Source organism: Nicotiana sylvestris, chromosome 7, assembly GCF_000393655.2.
Source record: "Nicotiana sylvestris chromosome 7, ASM39365v2, whole genome shotgun sequence".
Taxonomy (NCBI): Eukaryota; Viridiplantae; Streptophyta; class Magnoliopsida; order Solanales; family Solanaceae; genus Nicotiana; species Nicotiana sylvestris.
The window spans coordinates 147,681,373-147,702,916 of NC_091063.1; the positions used below are offsets into that span (position 1 = coordinate 147,681,373).

General features: G+C 36.7%; 1 protein-coding gene across 2 annotated transcripts; it reads right to left on the reverse strand.

The window, feature by feature from the left end:
• Positions 1 to 15,245: 15,245 nt before the first annotated feature.
• On the reverse strand, positions 15,246 to 20,595 carry LOC104223741 (uncharacterized protein At2g39795, mitochondrial-like). Of its 2 annotated transcripts, none has more exons than XM_009775240.2 (4): positions 20,227 to 20,595; positions 16,623 to 16,960; positions 16,342 to 16,536; positions 15,246 to 15,948 (listed from the first exon to the last, which is right to left on the reverse strand). In XM_009775240.2, exons 1-3 carry the CDS (start codon positions 20,506 to 20,508, stop codon positions 16,377 to 16,379), a joined length of 780 nt encoding a protein of 259 aa, XP_009773542.1. In that variant the 5' UTR covers positions 20,509 to 20,595; the 3' UTR covers positions 15,246 to 15,948; positions 16,342 to 16,376. The 2 variants fall into 2 exon arrangements, with proteins under 2 accessions (XP_009773542.1, XP_009773543.1); XM_009775241.2 differs by having other exon boundaries at positions 15,246 to 15,951.
• Positions 20,596 to 21,544: the final 949 nt, after the last annotated feature.

Consider the following 21,544-nt stretch of genomic DNA (forward strand, 5'->3'; position numbering starts at 1 on the left):
CAAGTCCGACGTTGGGATGTAGAATTTTTCTATGTAAAACGCAGTACAATACTATGTTTTATGTATTGAATTATTGTTATGTCAGTTCATTATTGGTGGGGGCAAAAACCAGAGTACAACGCAATTATTTAATGTAAAACGCATTATTATATTGCGTTTTACAAATATATCTTAGTAAAACGCAGTACAGTACTGCGATTTACAAAAAAAAAATTTAAACAAAAACGCAGTACTATACTGCGAATTACTTTAACGGCAAAATTTCCGTTAAAGTAATTCACAGTATAATACTGCGTTTTACTCATTTATGTAACTTTTTTTTTAAAGTAGTACAAAAGTATTTTCTTGTCCAAAAAATTATTAAAAAGGTTTCGGACTCGCCCTACTTGTGCACTATCACTACTTTTAAATTTAAAATAAACTAGTATTGTTTAATTTTCTGAACCATAGTAGAAATTGCAGGTAGTTTCAACCAAGTAAATAGTTGGACAGCGTAAAAGTTTGAACCATCAATTACTTCACGTTTTATTAACAGCTGACCTAATAACTCAAGAGTTTTAGCTAGTTCTAGAAAGGGACAGTTTACTAATCAACGTCCCGGAAGTTTCCTCTTTCATATTGATGAAAGCGCTAAACACCTCTTAATAGTATAAAATTTCCCTTAACTTACCCAGCTTTTAACACGGGTTTGGGAACAATATTAATTACATAACTCGAAGCAAAACTAACAGGCATGTCAAATAATCATATCCCGAAAGTTTCCTCTTTCATATTGATAAAAGCGCTAGACACCTTTTAACAGTACAAAATTCCCCTTGACTTACCCTGCTTTTAACGCGGGTTTGGGAACAACATTCCTTGATTTACCCTACTTTTAACACGGGTTTGGGAACAACATTACATAACTCGAAGCAAAACTAACAGGCATGTCAAATAACAATGTCCCAGAAGTTTCTTCTTTCATATTGATAAAAGCGCTAGACACCTTTTAACAGTACAAAATTACCCTCAACTTACCCTGCTTTTAACGCGGGTTTGGGAACACCATTACATAACTCGAAGCAAAATTAACACCAACGTCAAATAGCCACCAAGGCATGCAAATTTAGAAGAAATAGTACAACTCAAAATATATAGGTTATAGAAGAAACGATTGTGGGGAAGTACAGATGGGTTCTTAACCAATGAATTTAGCCTATATTCTTGTTTTTACCTATTACCCTATTTTACATATGATTTTTTTTTTTTTTAAATCACATATTAACAAAGTATTAAGAAAATCTGTGTTAAAAATTGATTTGAGAATGATATTAATATTTATCATTACAGATTTAAATATTATTGGGTGAATTAAAGTAAAAAAGAAAAATTAAAAACTATGGGGTTTTGAAAGCTTTAAACTCATAAATGAATTTTGGGATTTGTTATAGTAATTTTTAACAAATTGATGATTGTGATTTTGTTGAGACGACAGATTTATTTGAGGGGACCAATGTGATGTCGTTATGTATCTTCTATTGTAATTATTTAGCGTGTCTTATTGTGGGAACCAGCGTGACGTTGTCGTCTTACGTGGTCATTACGTTATTTATTTAAAAGTAAAACGACTAGATATTTCGAAAGAGTAAATTTACAATCCAGTTATTCCATTTTCATGTGATTTTCTTATTTTTAATTTATATATCTGTAGCTCAACACCAATTGTTTGAAATGTTTAATTTTCATACATTGATTTCCATATAATTACTTTACATTAAAACATTGGAATTTATGTGCTTTCATACCTCTAATTAGGGGCGAAGCTAACTTGGAGCAAGGCGATTCAATTGAGTTTTCTCCACTTAAAAAAAATGCAATTCCAGTGAAGTAGCAAATAGGGATAAAACTGCTTTAGGTCAAATCCAAGTGTTTTTAATCTCCTTGTATAAAAGTCCGAACTGGAGGAGATTATTTATAAACTATTTTATATATAATTGCAAATTAATATGCATTTCAGAACATTTCATTCCCTTTTAATTCTTAATATTAGTGTAAATGCATTTCTTATAAGAATGTGGTTAAATTCTTAAGCTTGTCTAACTACAACCGCGTGGACGTAAAATAAGATAGTTGCGTCTCAATCTACTTTTTCTTGGAAACCTTTTTCTTTTAAGTTTAAAAGACGAAGATTCCAAATCTCGCCACTATTAAAATTAAATGATCTTAGAAATTACATATAAAGATGCTTTTAGTATCCAATGAAACAAGTAATATTTCTTGATGAATATTGTTGCAGATACAATGAGCTTTTATAGTTACATGCTGATCTAAAAGATAAACATTATCTCTAAGTACAATAATGATTTAAAATTCAAAAATTACATTATATATTTATTACGCCCCCTCAAGCGATGCATGGTTTGGAAGAATGCAGAGCTTGTTGCGCAAAAACCAAAAACCGCAGTGAAGGAAGTGCCTTGGTTAATAAATCTGCAAGTTGATCTTGACTAGGGACACAATGAACTCAAAGAATACCAGCTGCAACTTTTTCACGAACAAAATGAATATCAATCTCGACATGCTTGCTACGAGCATGTTGAACGGGATTTTGTGCCAAATATATGCTGCTAATATTGTCACAGAAAATTGTGGAAGGCGAAGAAGAAGAAACATGAAGTTCCTTTAAAAGAGAATGTAACCATGTGATTGCAGTAGCCGCGTGAGCAACTACACGATATTCAGCTTCAGTACTTGATCGGGAAACAACATTCTACTTCTTAGAGGACCATGAAATGAGATTCGGGCCAAGGAAGATACAGTAGGCCGAAGTGGATCGACGAGTTATAGAGCAACCAGCCCAATCTGCATCACTATAGCAGTGTAAACTGTCAATAGAACCACCAGGAATAAATAAACCGTGACTCAGTGAACCATACAAATATCGCAAAATTCTTTTTACAGCAGTATAGTGGATGTCTAAGGGAGAATGCATAAATTGAGATACCTGATTAACTGCAAAGACAATGTCTGGACAGGTAAATGTCAAGTATTGAAGACCACCAACAAGACTTCTATAAAGTGTGGGATCAGAAAAAGGAGAAGAATCATCCGAATGTTGTAGAGACTTAAGAGAAAGATGAGTTGAAACTGGTTTGGAAGAAAGTAAATTTGCACGACCAAGGAGTTCTTTCACGTATTTGGACTGAGATAGAAAATAACCTCCATCATGAGCAGTTATAGAAACACCCAAAAAAATAATTAACTAATCTTAAGTCATTCATTGAAAATTCTGATTTAAGAGTCTGAATTAAAGATTGAAGTAAAGTAGTAGGAGAGACAGTGAGGAGAATATCATCAACATATAGTAGAAGAATAGCAATGTCTAAGTTATGTTTATAAATAAAAAGAGAGGGATCAGACAAGCTATTTTGAAATCTAGTACTTAGAATAAAAGAAGTGAACCGATGGAACCATGCCCTAGGGGCTTGCTTTAAGCCATAAAGTGCTTTGTTCAATCGACAAACATGATGAGAAAATTGTGGATGAACAAAGCCAGCAAGTTGTTTCATGTATACCAGTTCGTTAAGATTGCCATGCAAGAATGCATTCTTAACGTCTAATTGATGAATATGCCATTGCTTAGATGCAGCAAGGGTGAGAATTGTACGAATGGTTACTGGTTTCACCACAGGACTAAATGTTTGATCATAATCTAGTCCTTGTTATTATTTGTAGCCTTGGGCCACAAGACGAGCCTTAAAATGCTTTAGAGAGCCATCAGATTTTTGTTTAATACAATAAACCCAACGACAACCGATAACATTGGCAGTAGGTCATGCAGGCACAAGATCCCAAGTGCGGTTGGCTATAAGAGCATTGTATTATTCGGCCATTGCACGTCTCCAATGAGCTGATTTGTTGGCTTTCGTAAAAGAAGTTGGTTCAGGTGGAAGTGATGAAATGTGAGAGATTAAGGATGGGAGAATACGAGGCTTAAGAGAGCCTGTTTGTTTGCGAGTGATCATGTGATGTGTTTTAGTATTAGAGGAAGATATGTGTGGGATTTGAGGTTGAGAAACAGAAGAGTCAAGGCTTTGAATTGGAGATATATTGGTCGTTGTAATGGGTGAATGTGAGATGGTATGGTTAGAGGTGGATGAAGAAGTGACTTGTCCAACATTTGGAGGAGAATGAGATGTGTTACGTTGTTGCACAATTGAAGTAGTGTTAAGAGTGTTTTGTCTAGTTGGCAAAGAAGTATGATGTCTTCTAGAAGAATTAAAAATCTGATTTGCATTCCTAGAATTTATCAGATTAGGAGATAAAGGTTGAGATAAGATAGGAGGTAAAGTAGGAATAGGAGAAAAATTCCAGCATTTGTAGGAGATAAAAAACGTGATTAATATTTTTCAATATCTCCATGCTGAAAATTAGGAGATACGGTTGAGGTTAGAGAAGGATTAATATTAATTAAAGAGGGAATTTTAAAGAGATTAGAAGTGCTAGATTTAGGTAAAGTTGAGGAGAGAAGATGCGGATAAGGAAATATATCCTCATTGAACCTAACATGTCTAGAGATAAATACTTTATTACTGGAAGGATCAAAGCATCTGTATCCTTTGTAGTTAGATGGATAGCCAAGAAAGATACAATGTTTAGAATGAGGACTCAACTTGTGGGATGAATAGTCACGTAAGTTTGGGTAACATGAACAACCAAACACACGTAGATGATTGTACGTAGGAGACTTGCCAAAAAGAACTTCAAAGGGAGTCTTAAAACGAAGCTTTGATGAAGGAGGAATATTTAAAAGATGGACAGCGGTGTGCAGAGCTTCAACCCAGAATCGAGAGGGAAGTGATGCTTGAAATAATAATGAACAGACCATATTTAAAATAGTACGATGCATGCGTTCAGCTTTGCCATGTTGTTGATGAGTATGAGGACATGAAATGCGAAGAAAAACACCATTATCATTAAGGAATGATCGAAAAGCTTGAAGTTTAACAAACTTAATAGCCCTGTCACATTGAAATGCTTTTAATTTCGTAGAAAACTGGGTCAATACATAGGCATAAAATTGCTTAAATGTAGTAAAAGCATCATATTTACGCTTGAGAGGAAAAACTCATGAAAACTTAGTGAAATCGTCATGAAATAAAATATAATATCGAAATTCAGTAAAAGAAAGAACAGGAGAGGTCCAAATATCACTATGAATTAACTCAAATGGAGATGAAGAGAAGGAACAAGAATCCATAAATGGCAATTTTTGGTGCTTGCCAAGTTGACAATCATTACATAAATTGACTAAACCTTTAAATGCAGAAGAAGGCAGCTTATTGACCCTAATAAAACTAGCTAAAATAGCTGAGCTTGGATGTCCTAAACAACGATGCCAAAGATTTGGAGAGACATGTGTAGCAGCAATAGCAGGACGACGAGTTGCAGCAAAGCCAGCAGAAGAAGAAGTAAGGGCATAAAGTGGTCCAAAACTATTGCACCGAAGGAGATGCTTCTTCGTCTTGAGTTCCTTAATGGACAAACCAAAAGGATCAAATTCCATAGAACAATTATTATCCGAAACAAATTTATGAACGCTTAGTAAATTGGTGGAAAGATGGGGAACAACTAAAATATCTCTAAGAGAAAAAAGAGAATCAGAAGTAGAGAAAATACCATGTCCAATGTAGGAAATAGGGAGTTGAGTTCCATTACCCACAACTACACGATCTGAACCATTGTATGGAGTAATAGAGGATAAATTGGATGTATTTGGAGTCATGTGAGAAGATACTCCACTATCCACAAACCAAGAGGCATCACCAGGTGAAGAACATGAGTAGTTAGAACTAATATCGGAGACAAAGGCCTTAGAATTTTGAGAAGGACAATCTCGAGCAGTGTGGTGTGGCTGATAGCACAGTTGGCAGTAAAGCGTCACATTATTAGGTTGAGATGGATTGAAAGCAGCAGGATAAGAAATTGGAGGAGGACCTAAGATGGAATGAAGACGGGGACGTGGAGTGAACTGTTGAGGCCCGGCATTAAAAATTTGGTATTCCCTTTATTATAGAGACCTCGACCACGCCCACCATTAGAATGGCGCCCACCGTTGTTATGACGACCACGTCCACGACCATAAGAGGGAGGCGATTGCTGCTTGGCCATAAAAGCAGTGATGGAATTATCCGTAGTAGAATTAGATAGACTACTTAATTGGGCTTCATGAAGGAAAAGTAGAGAGCGTGCTTCAATAAAGGTAGGAAGAGGAACACGAGTAGAGATAGAGGCGCTCACAAACATATATTCTGGAGTTAATCCAGAAAGTATTTGTAGAACAAGATCATATTCAGAGATTGGATTACCTATGGACGTCAACGCATCTACAATGGATTTGAGACGATGGACATATTCATTAATTGAAAGGTCACCTTTCTTAAGGTTATGAAACTGGACTTTGAGTTGAAGTGTTCAAGAACTAACTTGATCACGGAATAAGCGCTCAATTTGAAGCCACACGTCTCTAGAAGTGAGAGAGTAATTTGGCTTGATAATAGCTTGAAGAATCTCTTGGGAAATTGTTGCTTGAATCCATGAAAGAACAATGGAGTCAAGTTGAATCCACTGTTGAAAGGAAGGGTTCTGGATAGAATTACCATCATCATGAAGAATAGTAGGCTCAGGACAAGGAAAACTTCCATCAATAAAGCCATAAACACCATGACCTTTGAAGACGGGTAAGAAAAGCTCTCTCCATAACATATAGTTTGTATAGTCAAGAACAGTAGGGACAAGATTTTTAATGTTTGAGACGGAAATAGCATAGGGAGAGGATGGAAGAATGGAGGAAGCATTAGTGATGCAGGTTGGGGAAGAAGGAACTGATTCGGTAGAGGTGTTGGAAGCCATGAGTCAACAAAGGAGAGAAAACCTAGACTTCTGATACAATGAAACAAGTAATATTTCTTGACGAATATTGTTGCAAATACAATGAGCTTTTATAGTTACATGATGATCTAAAAGATAAACGTTATCTCTAAGTATAATAATGATTTAAAATTCAAAAATTACATTATATATTATCATCCAAGGATGTTACTTAAAATCTATGAAATAGGTGAAAATTATGGGAGAGCAGGTTCAAAATCTCAATAGAGACAAAAAATATTACTCCATTCATCTCATATTAATAGTCACAATTATTAAAAATAGTTGTTTCAAATTATTTGCGTTAGTTCAAGATAAAATTGATTATTTTTTTCCTTTTTTACCCGTAGTAATAATTATTCTTGAAAATAGAGATAACACATAAATAGAATAAATATTCAATGAATAGAGATTATAGAAATTAAGACATAAATACGGATAAAATAGTCCAATCCCTTTCTTAACCAATATTTCTTAAGGGATATGTGTATATGGTAAAATCATGTATCCCCGATTTTGTGGGCTCGAGGGCTCACATCGAGGAACAGAAGGGATAAACTCAGTATGGACCGGGTTCGAGTTCGAGGGAAGAACATAAGGATCGAAGATCGAAGTGCACGATGAGTACCAAAGCCGAATATGACCAACCCCGAGATGGAGCTGTTATGAGTTTGTAACAGAATGAGCAAGATTCATGCCACGTCCCCAAGATCATGGCATAAATTCCGAAATAGATTTGTATGAGTTACTACTAATCTGTACCAGGAAGTTAGACATTTGTTCCAATAAGATTCCTTACTATAAATAGAAATGTACCTTATTTAGGGTTCCTCTATTATATAAAGGGTACCTCAATCATTTGTAATCATCATCAATCATTGGCAAAGAATATACTCTCTTACTTTCTTGCTCACATTTTATCAGAATTGTCCTTTAACTTTATTATTCTTACTTTATTGTTCTTGACCTACCTCGAGGCCACCTTAGCTCGAGGTCGAGGATGGCTTCCGTATTGGTTTGATTTTACTTACTTCTTTCATTTATACGTTAGATTTCTTGGTTATTAATTGGTATTGGATTAAATCACATATCTTTAAAACCATAAACAAGTTTAATTGTTACTCATATTTTCGAGGTAAATAATTTGGTGCCCACCGTGGGGATAAAGATAATAGTGGTTATTTCGCTACTGATTTTGATAACATGCATTATTTTATTCTTGTCAAGAATTTTTTTTCTCAGGTTAAAGCATGTCAAACTAACAAAACGCACCCGCACACGGCAATGATGGTCTTGGATTTCATGGGGAAAACAACAATATAGTTTCTCCAGAGGCCGATGTACCACCGATTAACCCTAGGGAAGTGCCAAATATAGAACCAATTGATGTTAGTTTGTACATTGCTTTGAATGCGGATTTAGGCACAGATCCCGGAGGAAGTGTACGCAGAGAAGTTTGATGTGGTGGACAAGGAACATACGGTAGAGGAGTTTGAGGAGTTAGCCTTCAAGTAATATTCTAGATGCTACAAGCTTAACAGATTGCCATCGGTCAACTTCAAAGTCAAAATAAAACTCCAAGTATGGTCGAACCAGAAAACACTCGTTGTACTGAGCCGATGCCAGAAAGATTGAATGGTAACAGCTCGGGTACTGACCCCACAATTATGAGGATGCTCGAGGAGCTCACCAAAAGAATCGAGTCTGAGGAGAAGAAGATTGAGGATAATGCAAAAAAATGGAGACTTATAACTCCCGTGTTGATCAAATACAGGGGGCACCCCTGGTCTTAAAGATTTGAATGACAAGAAATTCATACAAAAGTCATTCCCTCCAAGTGCAGCTCTAAATCCCATTCCTAAAAAGTTTCGGATGTCCGATATACCTAAATATAACGGGACAACCGATCCCAATGAACACATTACCTCGTATACTTGAGGGATTAAAGGGAACGACTTAAACGATGACAAGATCGAGTCAGTATTGTTGAAATAATTTGGGGAAACTTTGTCAAAGGGATCCATGATTTGGTATCACAACTTGCCACCGAATTCTATCGATTCATTTGCTATGTTAGCAGACGCCTTTGTGAAAGCATATGTCGGGTCCACAAAGCTTGCAACAAGGAAATCGGATGTTTTTAAGAGTGAACAGAGGAATGATGAAATGTTAAGGGAGTTCATGTCCCTATTTCAAATCGAGTGAATGGAATTACCACCGGTCTCAGATGATTGAGCGGTACAAGCTTTTATGCAGGGGTTGAACGAGCGGAGTTCGATCGCGTCACGACAGTTGAAGCAAAATCTGATTAAGTACCCAGTTGTGACTTGGTCACACGTACATAATCATTACCAATTGAAGATCAGGTTGAGGACGACTAATTGGGAGCCTCTTCGGGTTTAGTTCAACCTAATAGATTGGCAGTTAAGGCCTCGAGGGATACGGACAGGGAACCAAGATCAAATAGGGAACGGTATCAGCCATATGTCGATCGGAGAAACAATGGTTCGGGGCGTAACGCTCCTCGGAACGATCGAAGAAATGATCGAGGTCAAAGCTCTCGGGGACTTATGAGTAAGAATGGTTTTGATAAACACACCGATCCCGCGGAAGCACCTCGGTTGTCGAGGTATTATTTCAGTATAGATGTATCGTGGATTGTGTCAGCTATTGGAAGAATCAAAGACACCAGGTGGCCCAGGCCTATACAAACCGATATTTCTCAAAGGAATCCAAACTTGATGTGTAAATATCATGGCACACATGGCCATAAGACCGAAGACTACAGGTAGCTGGGGGAGAAAGTAGCTCGATTGTTTAACGAGGGTCATCTCCGAGAGTTTCTCAGTGATCGAGCTAAGAACCACTTCAGGGAAAGAGATGCAAACAGAAAAAATAAACAGGAAGAAACACAACATGTAATTCATATGATCGTTGGTGGTGTCAATGTTTCACAAGGGCCTATATTAAAACGCACCAAGGTGTCGATCACCAGAGAAAAATGGACTTGGATTTATGTGCCCAGGGGCATCCTATCATTCGATGATGAGGAAGCGGAAGGCATATCTCAATCACACAATGACGCCCTATTAATTTCTCTTTTGTTAAATAAAGTTCAAGTTAAATGTGTTCAAGTGGATCCAGGTAGCTCAGCAAACATAATCAGATCGAGGGTCGTAGAGCAGCTTGGCCTACAGGACCAAATTGTACCTGTATCTCGAGTCCTAAATTGCTTCAATATGGCAAGAAAAACAATGAATGGGGAGATAATCCTGCCAGTGAACGTGGTCGTGACCATCCAAGATACAAAATTTCATGTCATCAAAGGTGACATGATATATAATGCACTACTCGGGAGGCCATGGATCCACAACATGAGGGCAGTACCTTCAACCCTTCATCAGATGATAAAATTCCCAACAGTGGATGGTGTGAAAATGGACTAGGAGTTATGTGCCCGAGGGCGTCCTATCATTCGATGGCGAGGAAGCGGAAGGCATATCTCAACCGCACAATGACGCCCTGTTAATTTCTATTTTGTTTAATAAAGTTCAAGTTAAACGTGTTCTAGTGGATCTAGGTTGCTCAGCAAACATAATCAGATCGAGGGTCGTAGAGCAGCTCGGCCTACAAGACCAAATTGTACCTGCATCTCGAGTCTTAAATGGCTTCAACATGGCAAGCAAAACAACGAAGGGGGAGATAATCCTGCTAGTGAACATGGCTGGGACCATCCAAGATACAAAATTTCATGTCATCGAAGGCGACATGAGATATAATGCACTACTCGGGAGGCCATGGATCCACAACATGAGGGTAGTACCTTCAACCCTTCATCAGATGATGAAATTCCCAACAGTGGATGGTGTGAAAACCGTTTACGGAGAACAACACGCTACAAAGGAAATATTTGTAGTCGATTAGGTTACTCTGGTACCAGTGACTTCGACCTCGGAAAAATCGAGCACCAAAGATAAGCAGACGGCCAAATAGCAATCACCGCCCCCAACCTCAATCGAATCGGATGAACAAGTAATCGAAGAAGAAGAAGAAGAAGAAGAAGAAGAAGAAGAAGAAGAGGATTTCCTTACTCCTCGAACTTTCGTTGTTCCCGAAGAGTCAGATGAAACCAAGTCAACGGTTGAGGAATTGGAACAGGTCATACTGATCGAGTACATGCCCGAGAAAAAGGTATACCTGGGAACGGGGTTAACCCCCGAACTTAAGAATAAACTCATTCAATTTCTTATCAATAACATGAATTGTTTTGCTTGGTCTCATTTAGACATGACAGGGATCCCATCGAAAATAACAGCACACCGGCTAAGCCTCGACCCCAGGTTCAAACCAGTAAAGCAAAAAAAAGGCCCCAGTCCGAGGTAAAGCATGCATTCATAAAGGATGAGGTAACTAAACTTCTTAACATAGGGTCTATTCGGGAGGTAAAGTACCCCGAATGGTTAGCCAACGTAGTTGTAGTCCCAAAAATAGGGGGAACAAACTGAGAATGTGCGTAGATTATAAGGATTTGAATAATGTATGCCCTAAAGACTCTTTTCCACTGCCTAACATTGATTGCATGATCTATGCCACGGCCGGCCACGACATCCTTACCTTTCTCGACGCCTACTCCGGGTACAATCAAATTCAGATGAACCCGGAGGACCAGGAGAAGACCTCGTTTATCACTAAGTTTGTAACATACTATTACAATGTAATACCCTTCGGGCTAAAAACTGCTGGAGCTGCATACCAACACCTAGTTAACAAAATGTTCAAAGAATAGATAGGTAAATCAATGGAAGTTTACATTGACGATATGTTGGTTAAGTCCCTGCGCACATATGACCATTTAACTCATTTGTAGGAAACATTCAAAATCTTGATGAAGTACAACATGAAGCTTAACCCAGAAAGATGTGCCTTCGAGGTCGGTTCGGGCAACTTTCTCGGCTTCATGGTATCAAATCGAGGGATCGAAATCAACCCCGACAAGATCAAGGCCATAGAAGATATCACTATCGTAGATAGTGTGAAAGCCGTACAAAGTTTAACAGGACGGATAGCCGCCTTGGGTCGATTCATTTCGAGGTCGTCGGATCGAAGCCACAAGTTCTTTTCCTTGCTCAAAAAGAAAAAGGATTTCGCATGAACCTCGGAATTCCAGCAAGTATTGGAGGAATTGAAGCGATATTTATCGAGCCCACCTCTGCTTCACACTCCGAAGGTGGATGAAAAGCTTTACTTATATTTGGCAGTGTCCGAGATAGCGGCAAGTGGGGTACTAGTTCGAGAAGAATAAGGTACGCAATTTCCTGTTTATTATGTAAGTCGGACTTTAAAAGATGCTGAAACTAGATACCCACACTTAGAAAAATTAGCACTTGCACTAATAAGCGCATCTAAAAAGCTAAAGTCATATTTCCAGTGTCACCCAATATGTGTGTTAACTACTTACCCTCTCCGAAATATTTTGCACAAACCCGAGTTATCAGGCCGATTAGCCAAATGGACCGTCGAACTTAGCGGGTACGATATCGAATATCAACCCCGAACGGCCATCAAGTGTTAAATCTTAGCTGACTTCGTGGTACGAAAATCAACTCATATTTATATTCTTAGGAAAAACTAATACATCGATCATATTGGTCCCCTCAAATAAATTTGTCTCTAAAGAACGTGGTACCATCGACACGTCAACCTCGACGTACCTGTTATTTTTACTTCGAGTTTTCGAGTAGATTTCTTGGCAGTAGTACTCTTGTTTACTTCCGCGTTATAATGTCAAATGTGATAATAAATCCATTACACTATTTTTCTATTGAATCAGTGACGGATAATTGGCAACAATTACCACCCTCGCTCGAGGACCAATAACCTAGTTGGTTACTACTAGTGGTGGTAAAATGGATAACAAAACAAAAATAATTATCCATTAAAAAATTGGTTGGATAACGAACTTTATAAAATAGATCAATATGGATAAAATCATATAATCCACTTAAAAATAATATTTAATGGATAACTACTAATGCGTTTAATTTTTTCATTTGCAAAGACTCAAATTGAAAGTTCCTCAACTTTGAGAGAATAAAAATTCTCCCAAAATTGTTCACGTTCAAGAAGCCATGGATAATTTAGGTATCACTATTATTTACCGGTTAATCCATTTTCCATCCATATTAAGTATGAGTTGGTCGGATATTTCATTTATTTTTGCATTACCCATTTTCAACCAGTCATATCTGACCCGATCCGTTCGTTTGCGTTCCCTAATCACTATTACTACCAATTTGGCATCATCACTCCTTTTGATACAGGCAACAACTCCTGGGATTCCTCTGGCCCAGTTGGCCATGGCTAGCATTTCATTCTTCTTTTTGGGCCTAGTTGATCATGACGGGCATCCCTCTTGGATCCAAGCTACCATTTCTGGCACCCTCCGCAGTGGTCATGGTGCCTGCACCCCTCTTGGGTCTAGGCTATTACTCCGAGTTGTGGCCTCAAGCGTTGATCAACCTATTTTGATATCAGTTAGAGAATCCAATTTAAACGTCTAGCCTATTAGGTGGGAGATCATATTCAGTCTATAAATACATTACTATCCCTCGTTTTAATTAAGAGAGCCTTGGAGCAACGGTAAAGTTGTCTTTATGTGACCTAGGTCACGGGTTCGAGTTGTAAAAGTAGCCACTAATACAGAGTCTGCATAAAAGCTACTACATTCGGCCGCACCCGTTGACAGAAGGCTAGCTCCGCCTCTGTCTGCATCATACCCCTTGGATGTGGTCCTTCCTTACCTTGCTTGAGGATGGTATTGTCATAATAATTTTTACACTGCGCAACTATTTACTTGGTGAAACTATATGTATTTCTTGATGAAGTGTGGAAATCATGATGATCTAAATTGATAGATAAAATTCCCACATACGTGCTGTTGGCCCTAAAAATTGAGATGCCGCTATTAATTCTTGTATTAACGTTAACATCCACTCGATTGTATTAGAGTACAAACTTATAGAAATGAAATTGGTTTAACTGGTTCTTTTTGAATATTATTACTTTTCCATTCTTGGTATTTCAGTGCCAACGACAAGTGGTAAAATACATTGGTCAGTTATAACCATCTGACATTATAAAAACCTCTGAATTTTACACTTCCTCCATTAAGAATCACGAACATGCTCGTGCACCTACAGCAGATCTCTTCTTTTCTATTTGCATCCTTAAACCTTAATACAAAAATTAGAGTGGAAAATTAGGAGATTTTCATTCTTTGGGTAGGATATGATTATTGTTAAGTAAGATGATCTTTTGATGAATACCTACGATTTTTTTTGCAACGCTAAGTTTTAATCCGTAGTATTTTATTAGATGACAATCTTTTCCGACATGGATTTAGCAAGATATGGCTACATAAATCTGCTTGCTTATGAAAATTATAATGTTGCAATGAAAAATGTTTTGGGGATGGGGTGGGTAGGTGGGGGTGTGGGGTGGGTTGGTGGGGATGGAGAATAGGGTGGGGAAGGTTGAAAAGGAGTTTTGGAAAATGTTTTCCCTTTTCTTGATAGGGAAAACATTGTAGTTCATGAAGAAAATGTTTTCCAGAACATTTAAGCCAACCAAACATAAAAAAAATTAAAAAAGATTTTCCGAAAAATGTTTTCCTTGGTACTATACACACCCTTAGCAAGTGCAGAAATGGACCGGATCCAGCAGAAGTTATAACATTGTCTTCGCAAATTTTGGTACAACTTTAAGTTATTCTTATTTGGGGAATTTTCAAAAATATATACCCCAACACAACACTTTCCACTCATGTAGCCACATTTTCAATTTACCCGCGTAGCCAACTATTGTTTTGCAACAATGTTCGTACATCTTTATACATCATTATACAGTATTTATATACCTATATAAGCGATGTATCTATCTTGAATAAAAGTGTATAATATCATATATAAAATATAACAACCTTGTGTATAACATATATAAATGTAGATAACACGTTGCTAGCTACAAACGAATTCTTATTTAAAACCAGTCTAAAAGATTATCACCAAGTTGCTGAACAACAGATTTTCTGAACTTTTGCCTAACCAAAGTGGTTTCACTAAAGGCTGGACAATTGGGGGAAACACTCTACTTCCTCAAGAAAATAGCAAGTGGAATCAGACAGAAGAATACAGGAAACAATGTAGTTATCAAACTGGACATGAACAAATCTTATGACGGACTGTCATGGACCTTCCTACTTGGAGATATGAGAAAGAGATTAGTTAAACAAGTAATAATTTGAAGGTCGTGTGTGATATTAGGTGATCTAATACATGTATTATCAATGCACATTTAATTTAAGAATAAAATTGATACAAAGAATCTGTATGAATTTGCCAGTATTGTCCATAGAAGAAACGGAAATGGTGAAAACGCCCAACTAATAATGTAGAGCTTTATACAATGATTGTTTTCTCTTATTTATATGAGAAAATAGGGGGGACCAAAGCTGCAATGTCAAACAATAAAGGGGGAAAAAACGCCTCCCTATTGTTTTGTTATATGTAGCCCCGGGAGTCATACTAAGCTCTGGGAACAAAACCTCTGTCATAATTGACTATACAAGCCAAGGTCCCATCAGCAAAATCAATAATTTTTAATAGTAGTAGAACTACATGTCCTCTATGAGAAAGCCGGTCCACAGCTCTGCTTCTCTCATGTATCTGATTTTGTATCTTATATTGGCACATGTATGCTGCAGCTTAAGAAAGTTGTGCAGTTCATGCATAACATTATCATTGCAAGCTACTTCCTACATTTAACGTGTAGACGAATTGCCTGAGACTCACAGAATCTAATCCATTGAACAAAGTCGCAAAAAACTCAAATTTGTGCAAGGATTGCCTCTACTTATGCTATCTTTTAAAGCCAGCACTATCCTGAAGAAAATGGTAGAGATTACTGTTGCCGTTCCAACCTTCATCATCTATAGTCTGACATTACCCAAATGTTTCTTCAGCAATGACCTCAACTACAAACCTGCTGAAAAGAAATAGTTAGGACAATAAGAACAAAAGTAAAAGTAGATAAGGCATATCCAGCAAGAGACTCCGCTATAGTAGAAATTCTTGCTACATTATTAACAACTCGAAACAAAAACAGTTAGGCTCACCAGTTTACAACAACAACATACCCAGTAAAATCCCACTAGTGGGGTCTGGGGAGGGTAGGATGTACGCAGACCTTACCCCTATCCCGGAAGGGTAGAGAGGCTGTTTTCAGGAGACCCTCGGCTCAACTAATAATTTCAGAAAAGAAACGAAAGAAGAGATAGGTAACAACAAAAGAAGCAAGAGAAGTGATAATAATATCTTAAAATAGACCAAATAAGTGAAAGGGAGTGCAATAATATAATCATATGCAAAGGCTCACCAGTTTCTACTTAAAATATTAACAAAAAACGAACGCTAATTCTCGACAAACTTCTTGATAGTTTTTAGCCACCGGATGTATTCCTTGCTGTCTTTGCTAATTACATACTCCAACAAAAAGTTGGCAGTGCTGCCCGTCAGCCCTCTGACTTCAAGATATTCATAGAAAGACTTCTGCAGACTTTCATTTAGAAGTCTGAAAAGAAGATAAACATAACTTGCGTGATCAGTATAAGAAAGTGGCTCTAAACCAACTCCATCAGATAATAGATAAGTACTTACGAAAAAGCAGGCCCTCTATAGTCTAGCTGATTGCTTGAACTTTTGAGCTCCTTGATGGATATTCCACAAATCAAAATTTTATTTGGAAAAGCTCTCACATCAAACTCTAGTGCCAAGCCATTTTCTTTTGACACGGTCACAGACAATGGAACACTAGGTTGCGACTCACTCTCTTCCTCACTGTCAACAGCATCATCTTCAGCATTTTCACATCTGCCATTGGGCATGTCAATTTCAATACTTATGGCCTCTTCTCCATAATCCCTCGTAAGAACAATAACTCTTTCTCCGGCTTTATCTTGAACCTTAAACGGAAACCCATCCGGAATGTCTACAACCTACATGAAGGAAATTTTCAACCAAATGATGCAATAGGTGGTAAACGCGCTCGATAACATCCCATTGCCATACTACAGTCAAATCTCTCTATAACACCATCCCTACATGACATACATTCACTATAAAAGCCAAATTTTCCTCGGAGCCGATTTTTATGTTATATTATATATATATCCTCTATAACAACACTTCTCTATAGCAACCAAAAAATATCGGAACAAATGAGGCTATTATTGAGAGGTTTGACTGTATTACATTTAGAGAAATCGTGGATTGATATGCACACTTAAAGTTAGGCAGCTAACTTGGTGGTCTCTACATATTAAGAAAGTAGATATAGACCATAGATGGGTGAAATTTATATAAAGCTTGATTTACCTTATTGTATATCCTGCATCAACCATCAAGTAGGTTAATCTGAAGTAACTAAAACCAGCACATACTTTGATACCATATTTATGGTCTTCGTCAACTTCTAGTCCTACAACTTGGGCAGTTAATCTTTTTTCTCAGAATATATAATACCTTCCGTTAATAACAAATGCCTTATGATTTGATTATCAGAAATCAAATAGCTTATGCTTCCGTCCAGCTCAATGGACTGCTCTTAGCCCTTTATAAATTACATAAGAATAATTACTAACAGTAGGGGTGTCAATGGTTCGGTTCGGCCGGTTATTTTATAAAATTTGTACCATACCAATTTTTCGGTTATTCTATTATGTATAACCAAAATTAGACTTTTCGAAACCATCCCAATCATGTCGTTTCTCTTCGGTATCGGTATGATTCGGTAATTTTTTAAATATCATGTAAAAATCACTAGTAGAACTAGAATGCAATAACATACGTACTTTTATAGGACTTAGAAAAATTCTGTAGACAATTTTACAGTTTAACAGGTGATGAATTAAGAAAATATGAAAGATTACTAAAGTATAGATCCATCAACTATTCTACATCAATGTAAAGAAACTAAACAAATACAAAGAAAATATAAATCACACGAGTGGAAAGATATTAATCAAGCTAGGATTAAAGAATAAAGTCTATAGAAGATCAAATATTCAAAAGATAAATCTAAAAGCATACGAAAGGAAACATATATTCAATACATTGTAGTTTATTACTCATAATCGCTACAATACCATGTGTCTTGCTAGTGAATATGCTAGAAATAATTTAGTTTAAAATGGAGTAGCATAATAGGTTTGGGAATTATGATTTTGAGTTTAACTATTTGTTGGCTTGTAACTGCTTCATAATTCCAAAGCCTAATAAAAAATTTAATGCTTTATTATTTTTAAACTTAATATACAAATATATTTTTCACATTGTAAATTTATTCGGTACGGTTCGGTATTTTAGCGGTTTATTTTCATAAAATAAAAAACCTACCATAATTATCGGTACGGTTATAGATTTATATAAAAACCTACGACTTTATTAAAAGAAACCTAAAAATCGGTTTGGTACAGTTCTGTTCGGTCGGTTTAATCGGTTTTTAAATATCCATTGACACCCCTAATTAACAGCATTAGATTTCTAAACTTTTGGAACAATTGGCAAGGATACACATGGAAACCTCATACTTTCCTTCCAGAAGAGGATAAAAATGGAAAACCAAAAGGAAAGGTTAAAAAAAGAGATGGCATAGAGCTTACTCATCCGTAGTACAGAGAAAAAAAGAACATGCTAATTCAAATTTAAATAATTAACCCATTTTATTTATTATGCAATGTTTGACCACCATCTGATAAGAATAACTGGTGGTTCTAACTGGTCATCCTAAACCATACTCTATTCACTCATTATAATGATAATAGAATGTGGCGTTCACACCATTACAACAGAAAAGAACGATGTATAAAAACTGATATTTGCATAGAAAAAAATATGCAATGAGCCATCTCAATATTATTTTCAGCTAGACCCTAGTCCTCCACTAGCAGAACGCTAGAGACCTTTTATAATTTACAAATTATAGTTGCAAATAGAGAAAAGAAAAGCTGGGTGGGTCAACAAACTCGCAATAAGTAACATCGTGGATCTTTTAGAAAGAAATAAAAACCCACAATAGACGTTTATATGATGGCTAAATGAACAGACTCTGCAATAATAGACTACACGGAATTCCCCATGTAGAATAATAGCGGTGTCATCTTATGTCGTTACAAGTTTAAACATCATCAGATATCACTGATCAACATTGATCTAAAGACAGATGTGGCATGAAATCATATGGATGAGTCAATCAAAGTTACATTTATGTCATTTAAGAATCTCCATACCAGTAAAAACTTTAAGAATGTCCTGAAAACAACTTCAATTGCATCCCTTCAGAGATAAGGAAAATGGTGGTGATAATGTTGGTGCTTTCTCAAATAAAAGCAGGGTGCATATGATTGCATAAATTATAAGCTTCATTGATATAACTCACGTTTTGTATTTAGTATGGTGGGAAGTACTTTTGCATCAGAAAATAAGTAATTTTCTGGCGTTTGGTTGCCAGAAAATGAAAAACATTTTCCACCAAAAGGGCGAAAATAACTTCCCTCACTTATGGCCGAAAATCATTTTCCTTCACAACTATCTCACTTCTTAACTTCATATCGCTGCTTCAACTAATACTAACATAATCATAAATAAGCAAATTCGATCAAAATAATCAAAATTTTCATCAGACCGCTATCAGATTGGCTAAAACCAGAAAGTTCATTTTATGTGAATCTATATGTTATACATGGAGATTAAGAAAGAAAGACAACATTTGAAACTTGTACTCTTAACATGCCATGACATTTGTGTGGCTATAAAATCATGTCATTAGGTGTAAAATCCAAGTATAGAAATGTGTCATTGTTCTCATACAGATTAGAAAGAAAATAGTGCTATATAAAATTGAACATGTGGGAGTAACGAGTTACGATTTTAGTGTCATATAAAATTGAACATGTGGGAGTAACGAGTTACGAAAATTTTAAGGTAGAATGATATTAGTGCCATTAGAGCTCTAGCAGTGTCAGAGACAAATATATCTTCTGTTGTCCTTTAATATTTCTTTCAAATCATTTTCATTAATATAATTCTTTCTATTGCAAATTGAAAGTAATTGAATTAGGAGATTAAATTCAAACCAAACATGATGCATACTGGTACTTTAAGCAAACAGGCCACCAACATTCAAAAATAACCACACAAAAAGAAAAAGAAAAAGAAAATCAATTTGTCATTTTATCTCATCATTCAAATTGCAAGAACTTACGCAGTCATGAAAATCAGAATCTAGGGAAAAATTGATTTCCGAATTGACGATTTGGAGGAGAATATCATCAAAGGAGCTGTGTTTGCTCTTCTTCTTCTTGACTGCGCTGGTAGAATAGTGAAGCACCGGAATTGAGAAGCTTCGAGAAACTCTGCCGCAATCACTATTCTCTACGGCGGTGGTGGCGGCAGAGAAATGGGAAGTTGCGGAAGTAGCGACGGAGCGAACTGCAAGAGGAATTGTGGAATTAGAGGCTCTGCGAATTGCTGAGTATAGCGCCATAGCATTTCTTTCGGCCTTTCGTGTTTTAGAAGTGGAGTCGGAAGCGGCCGTAGTGCGGCGCTTTTATTTCAAGGTATACTCCCTCCCGTCCCGTTCTTTGAACCTGTTTGACTAGGTTCAATTTAAAAAAAAAAAAAATGGAATTTATGATCCTAAATAAGTCAAAAAAAATTGGAATTTATGGTCTTAAACAAGCTAAAAAGGGATCCAAAGTATGTATACAGTTATAAAAGCTTTTCATTGGGGTAGAATTATAAGTCTAAGTTAAATTGTTACCAAATTTAAAAAATGGTCATTCTTTTTAGAACGAACCAAAAAAGAAATAGGTTCAGATAAACTAGAATAGAGGGAGTAGTACAAACAATAATAGCATGTTTGGCCAAACCTCTTAAATGTGTAACTTATTTTGAAAAGAGTTAATACCCTCAAACCCGCCTAAACTATACAATATTTGTCAGTTTCCTACCTAAACTATCGCATGTCCCCGAAAACTCCCTGAGTTATATCCCCTTCATAATAAAACACCCCGTCTCATTCTTACTAGTGTGTGTGATACTGTGACGACCCGACCGGTCATCTTAAGAATTTACGCCCCGACCCCCATTAACTGCTTTCCCCGTGTTTATTTCTGCTATGTTGATTGTCGGGATGTTCGGTTTTGAGTTTCGGAGAGTTTTGCGACACTTAGTCCCTAAATGAGAGCTTAAGTGTTGGAAAGTTGACCGTAGTCTAAACAGTGTGAAGACGGTCTCGGAATGGAAATCTTATGGTTCTGTTAGCTCCGTTGGGTGATTTCGGGATTAGGAGCGTGTTCGGATAAACTGGAATAGATGGAGTAGTACAAACAATAATAGCATATTTAGCCAAACCTCTTAAATGTGTAACTTATTTTGAAAAGAGATAATACCCTCAAACCCGCCTAAACTATACAATATTTGTCAGTTTCCTACCTAAACCCGTCTCATTCTTACTAGTGTGTGTGATACTGTGATGACCCGACCGGTCGTCTTAAGAATTTACGCTCTGATCTTCTATT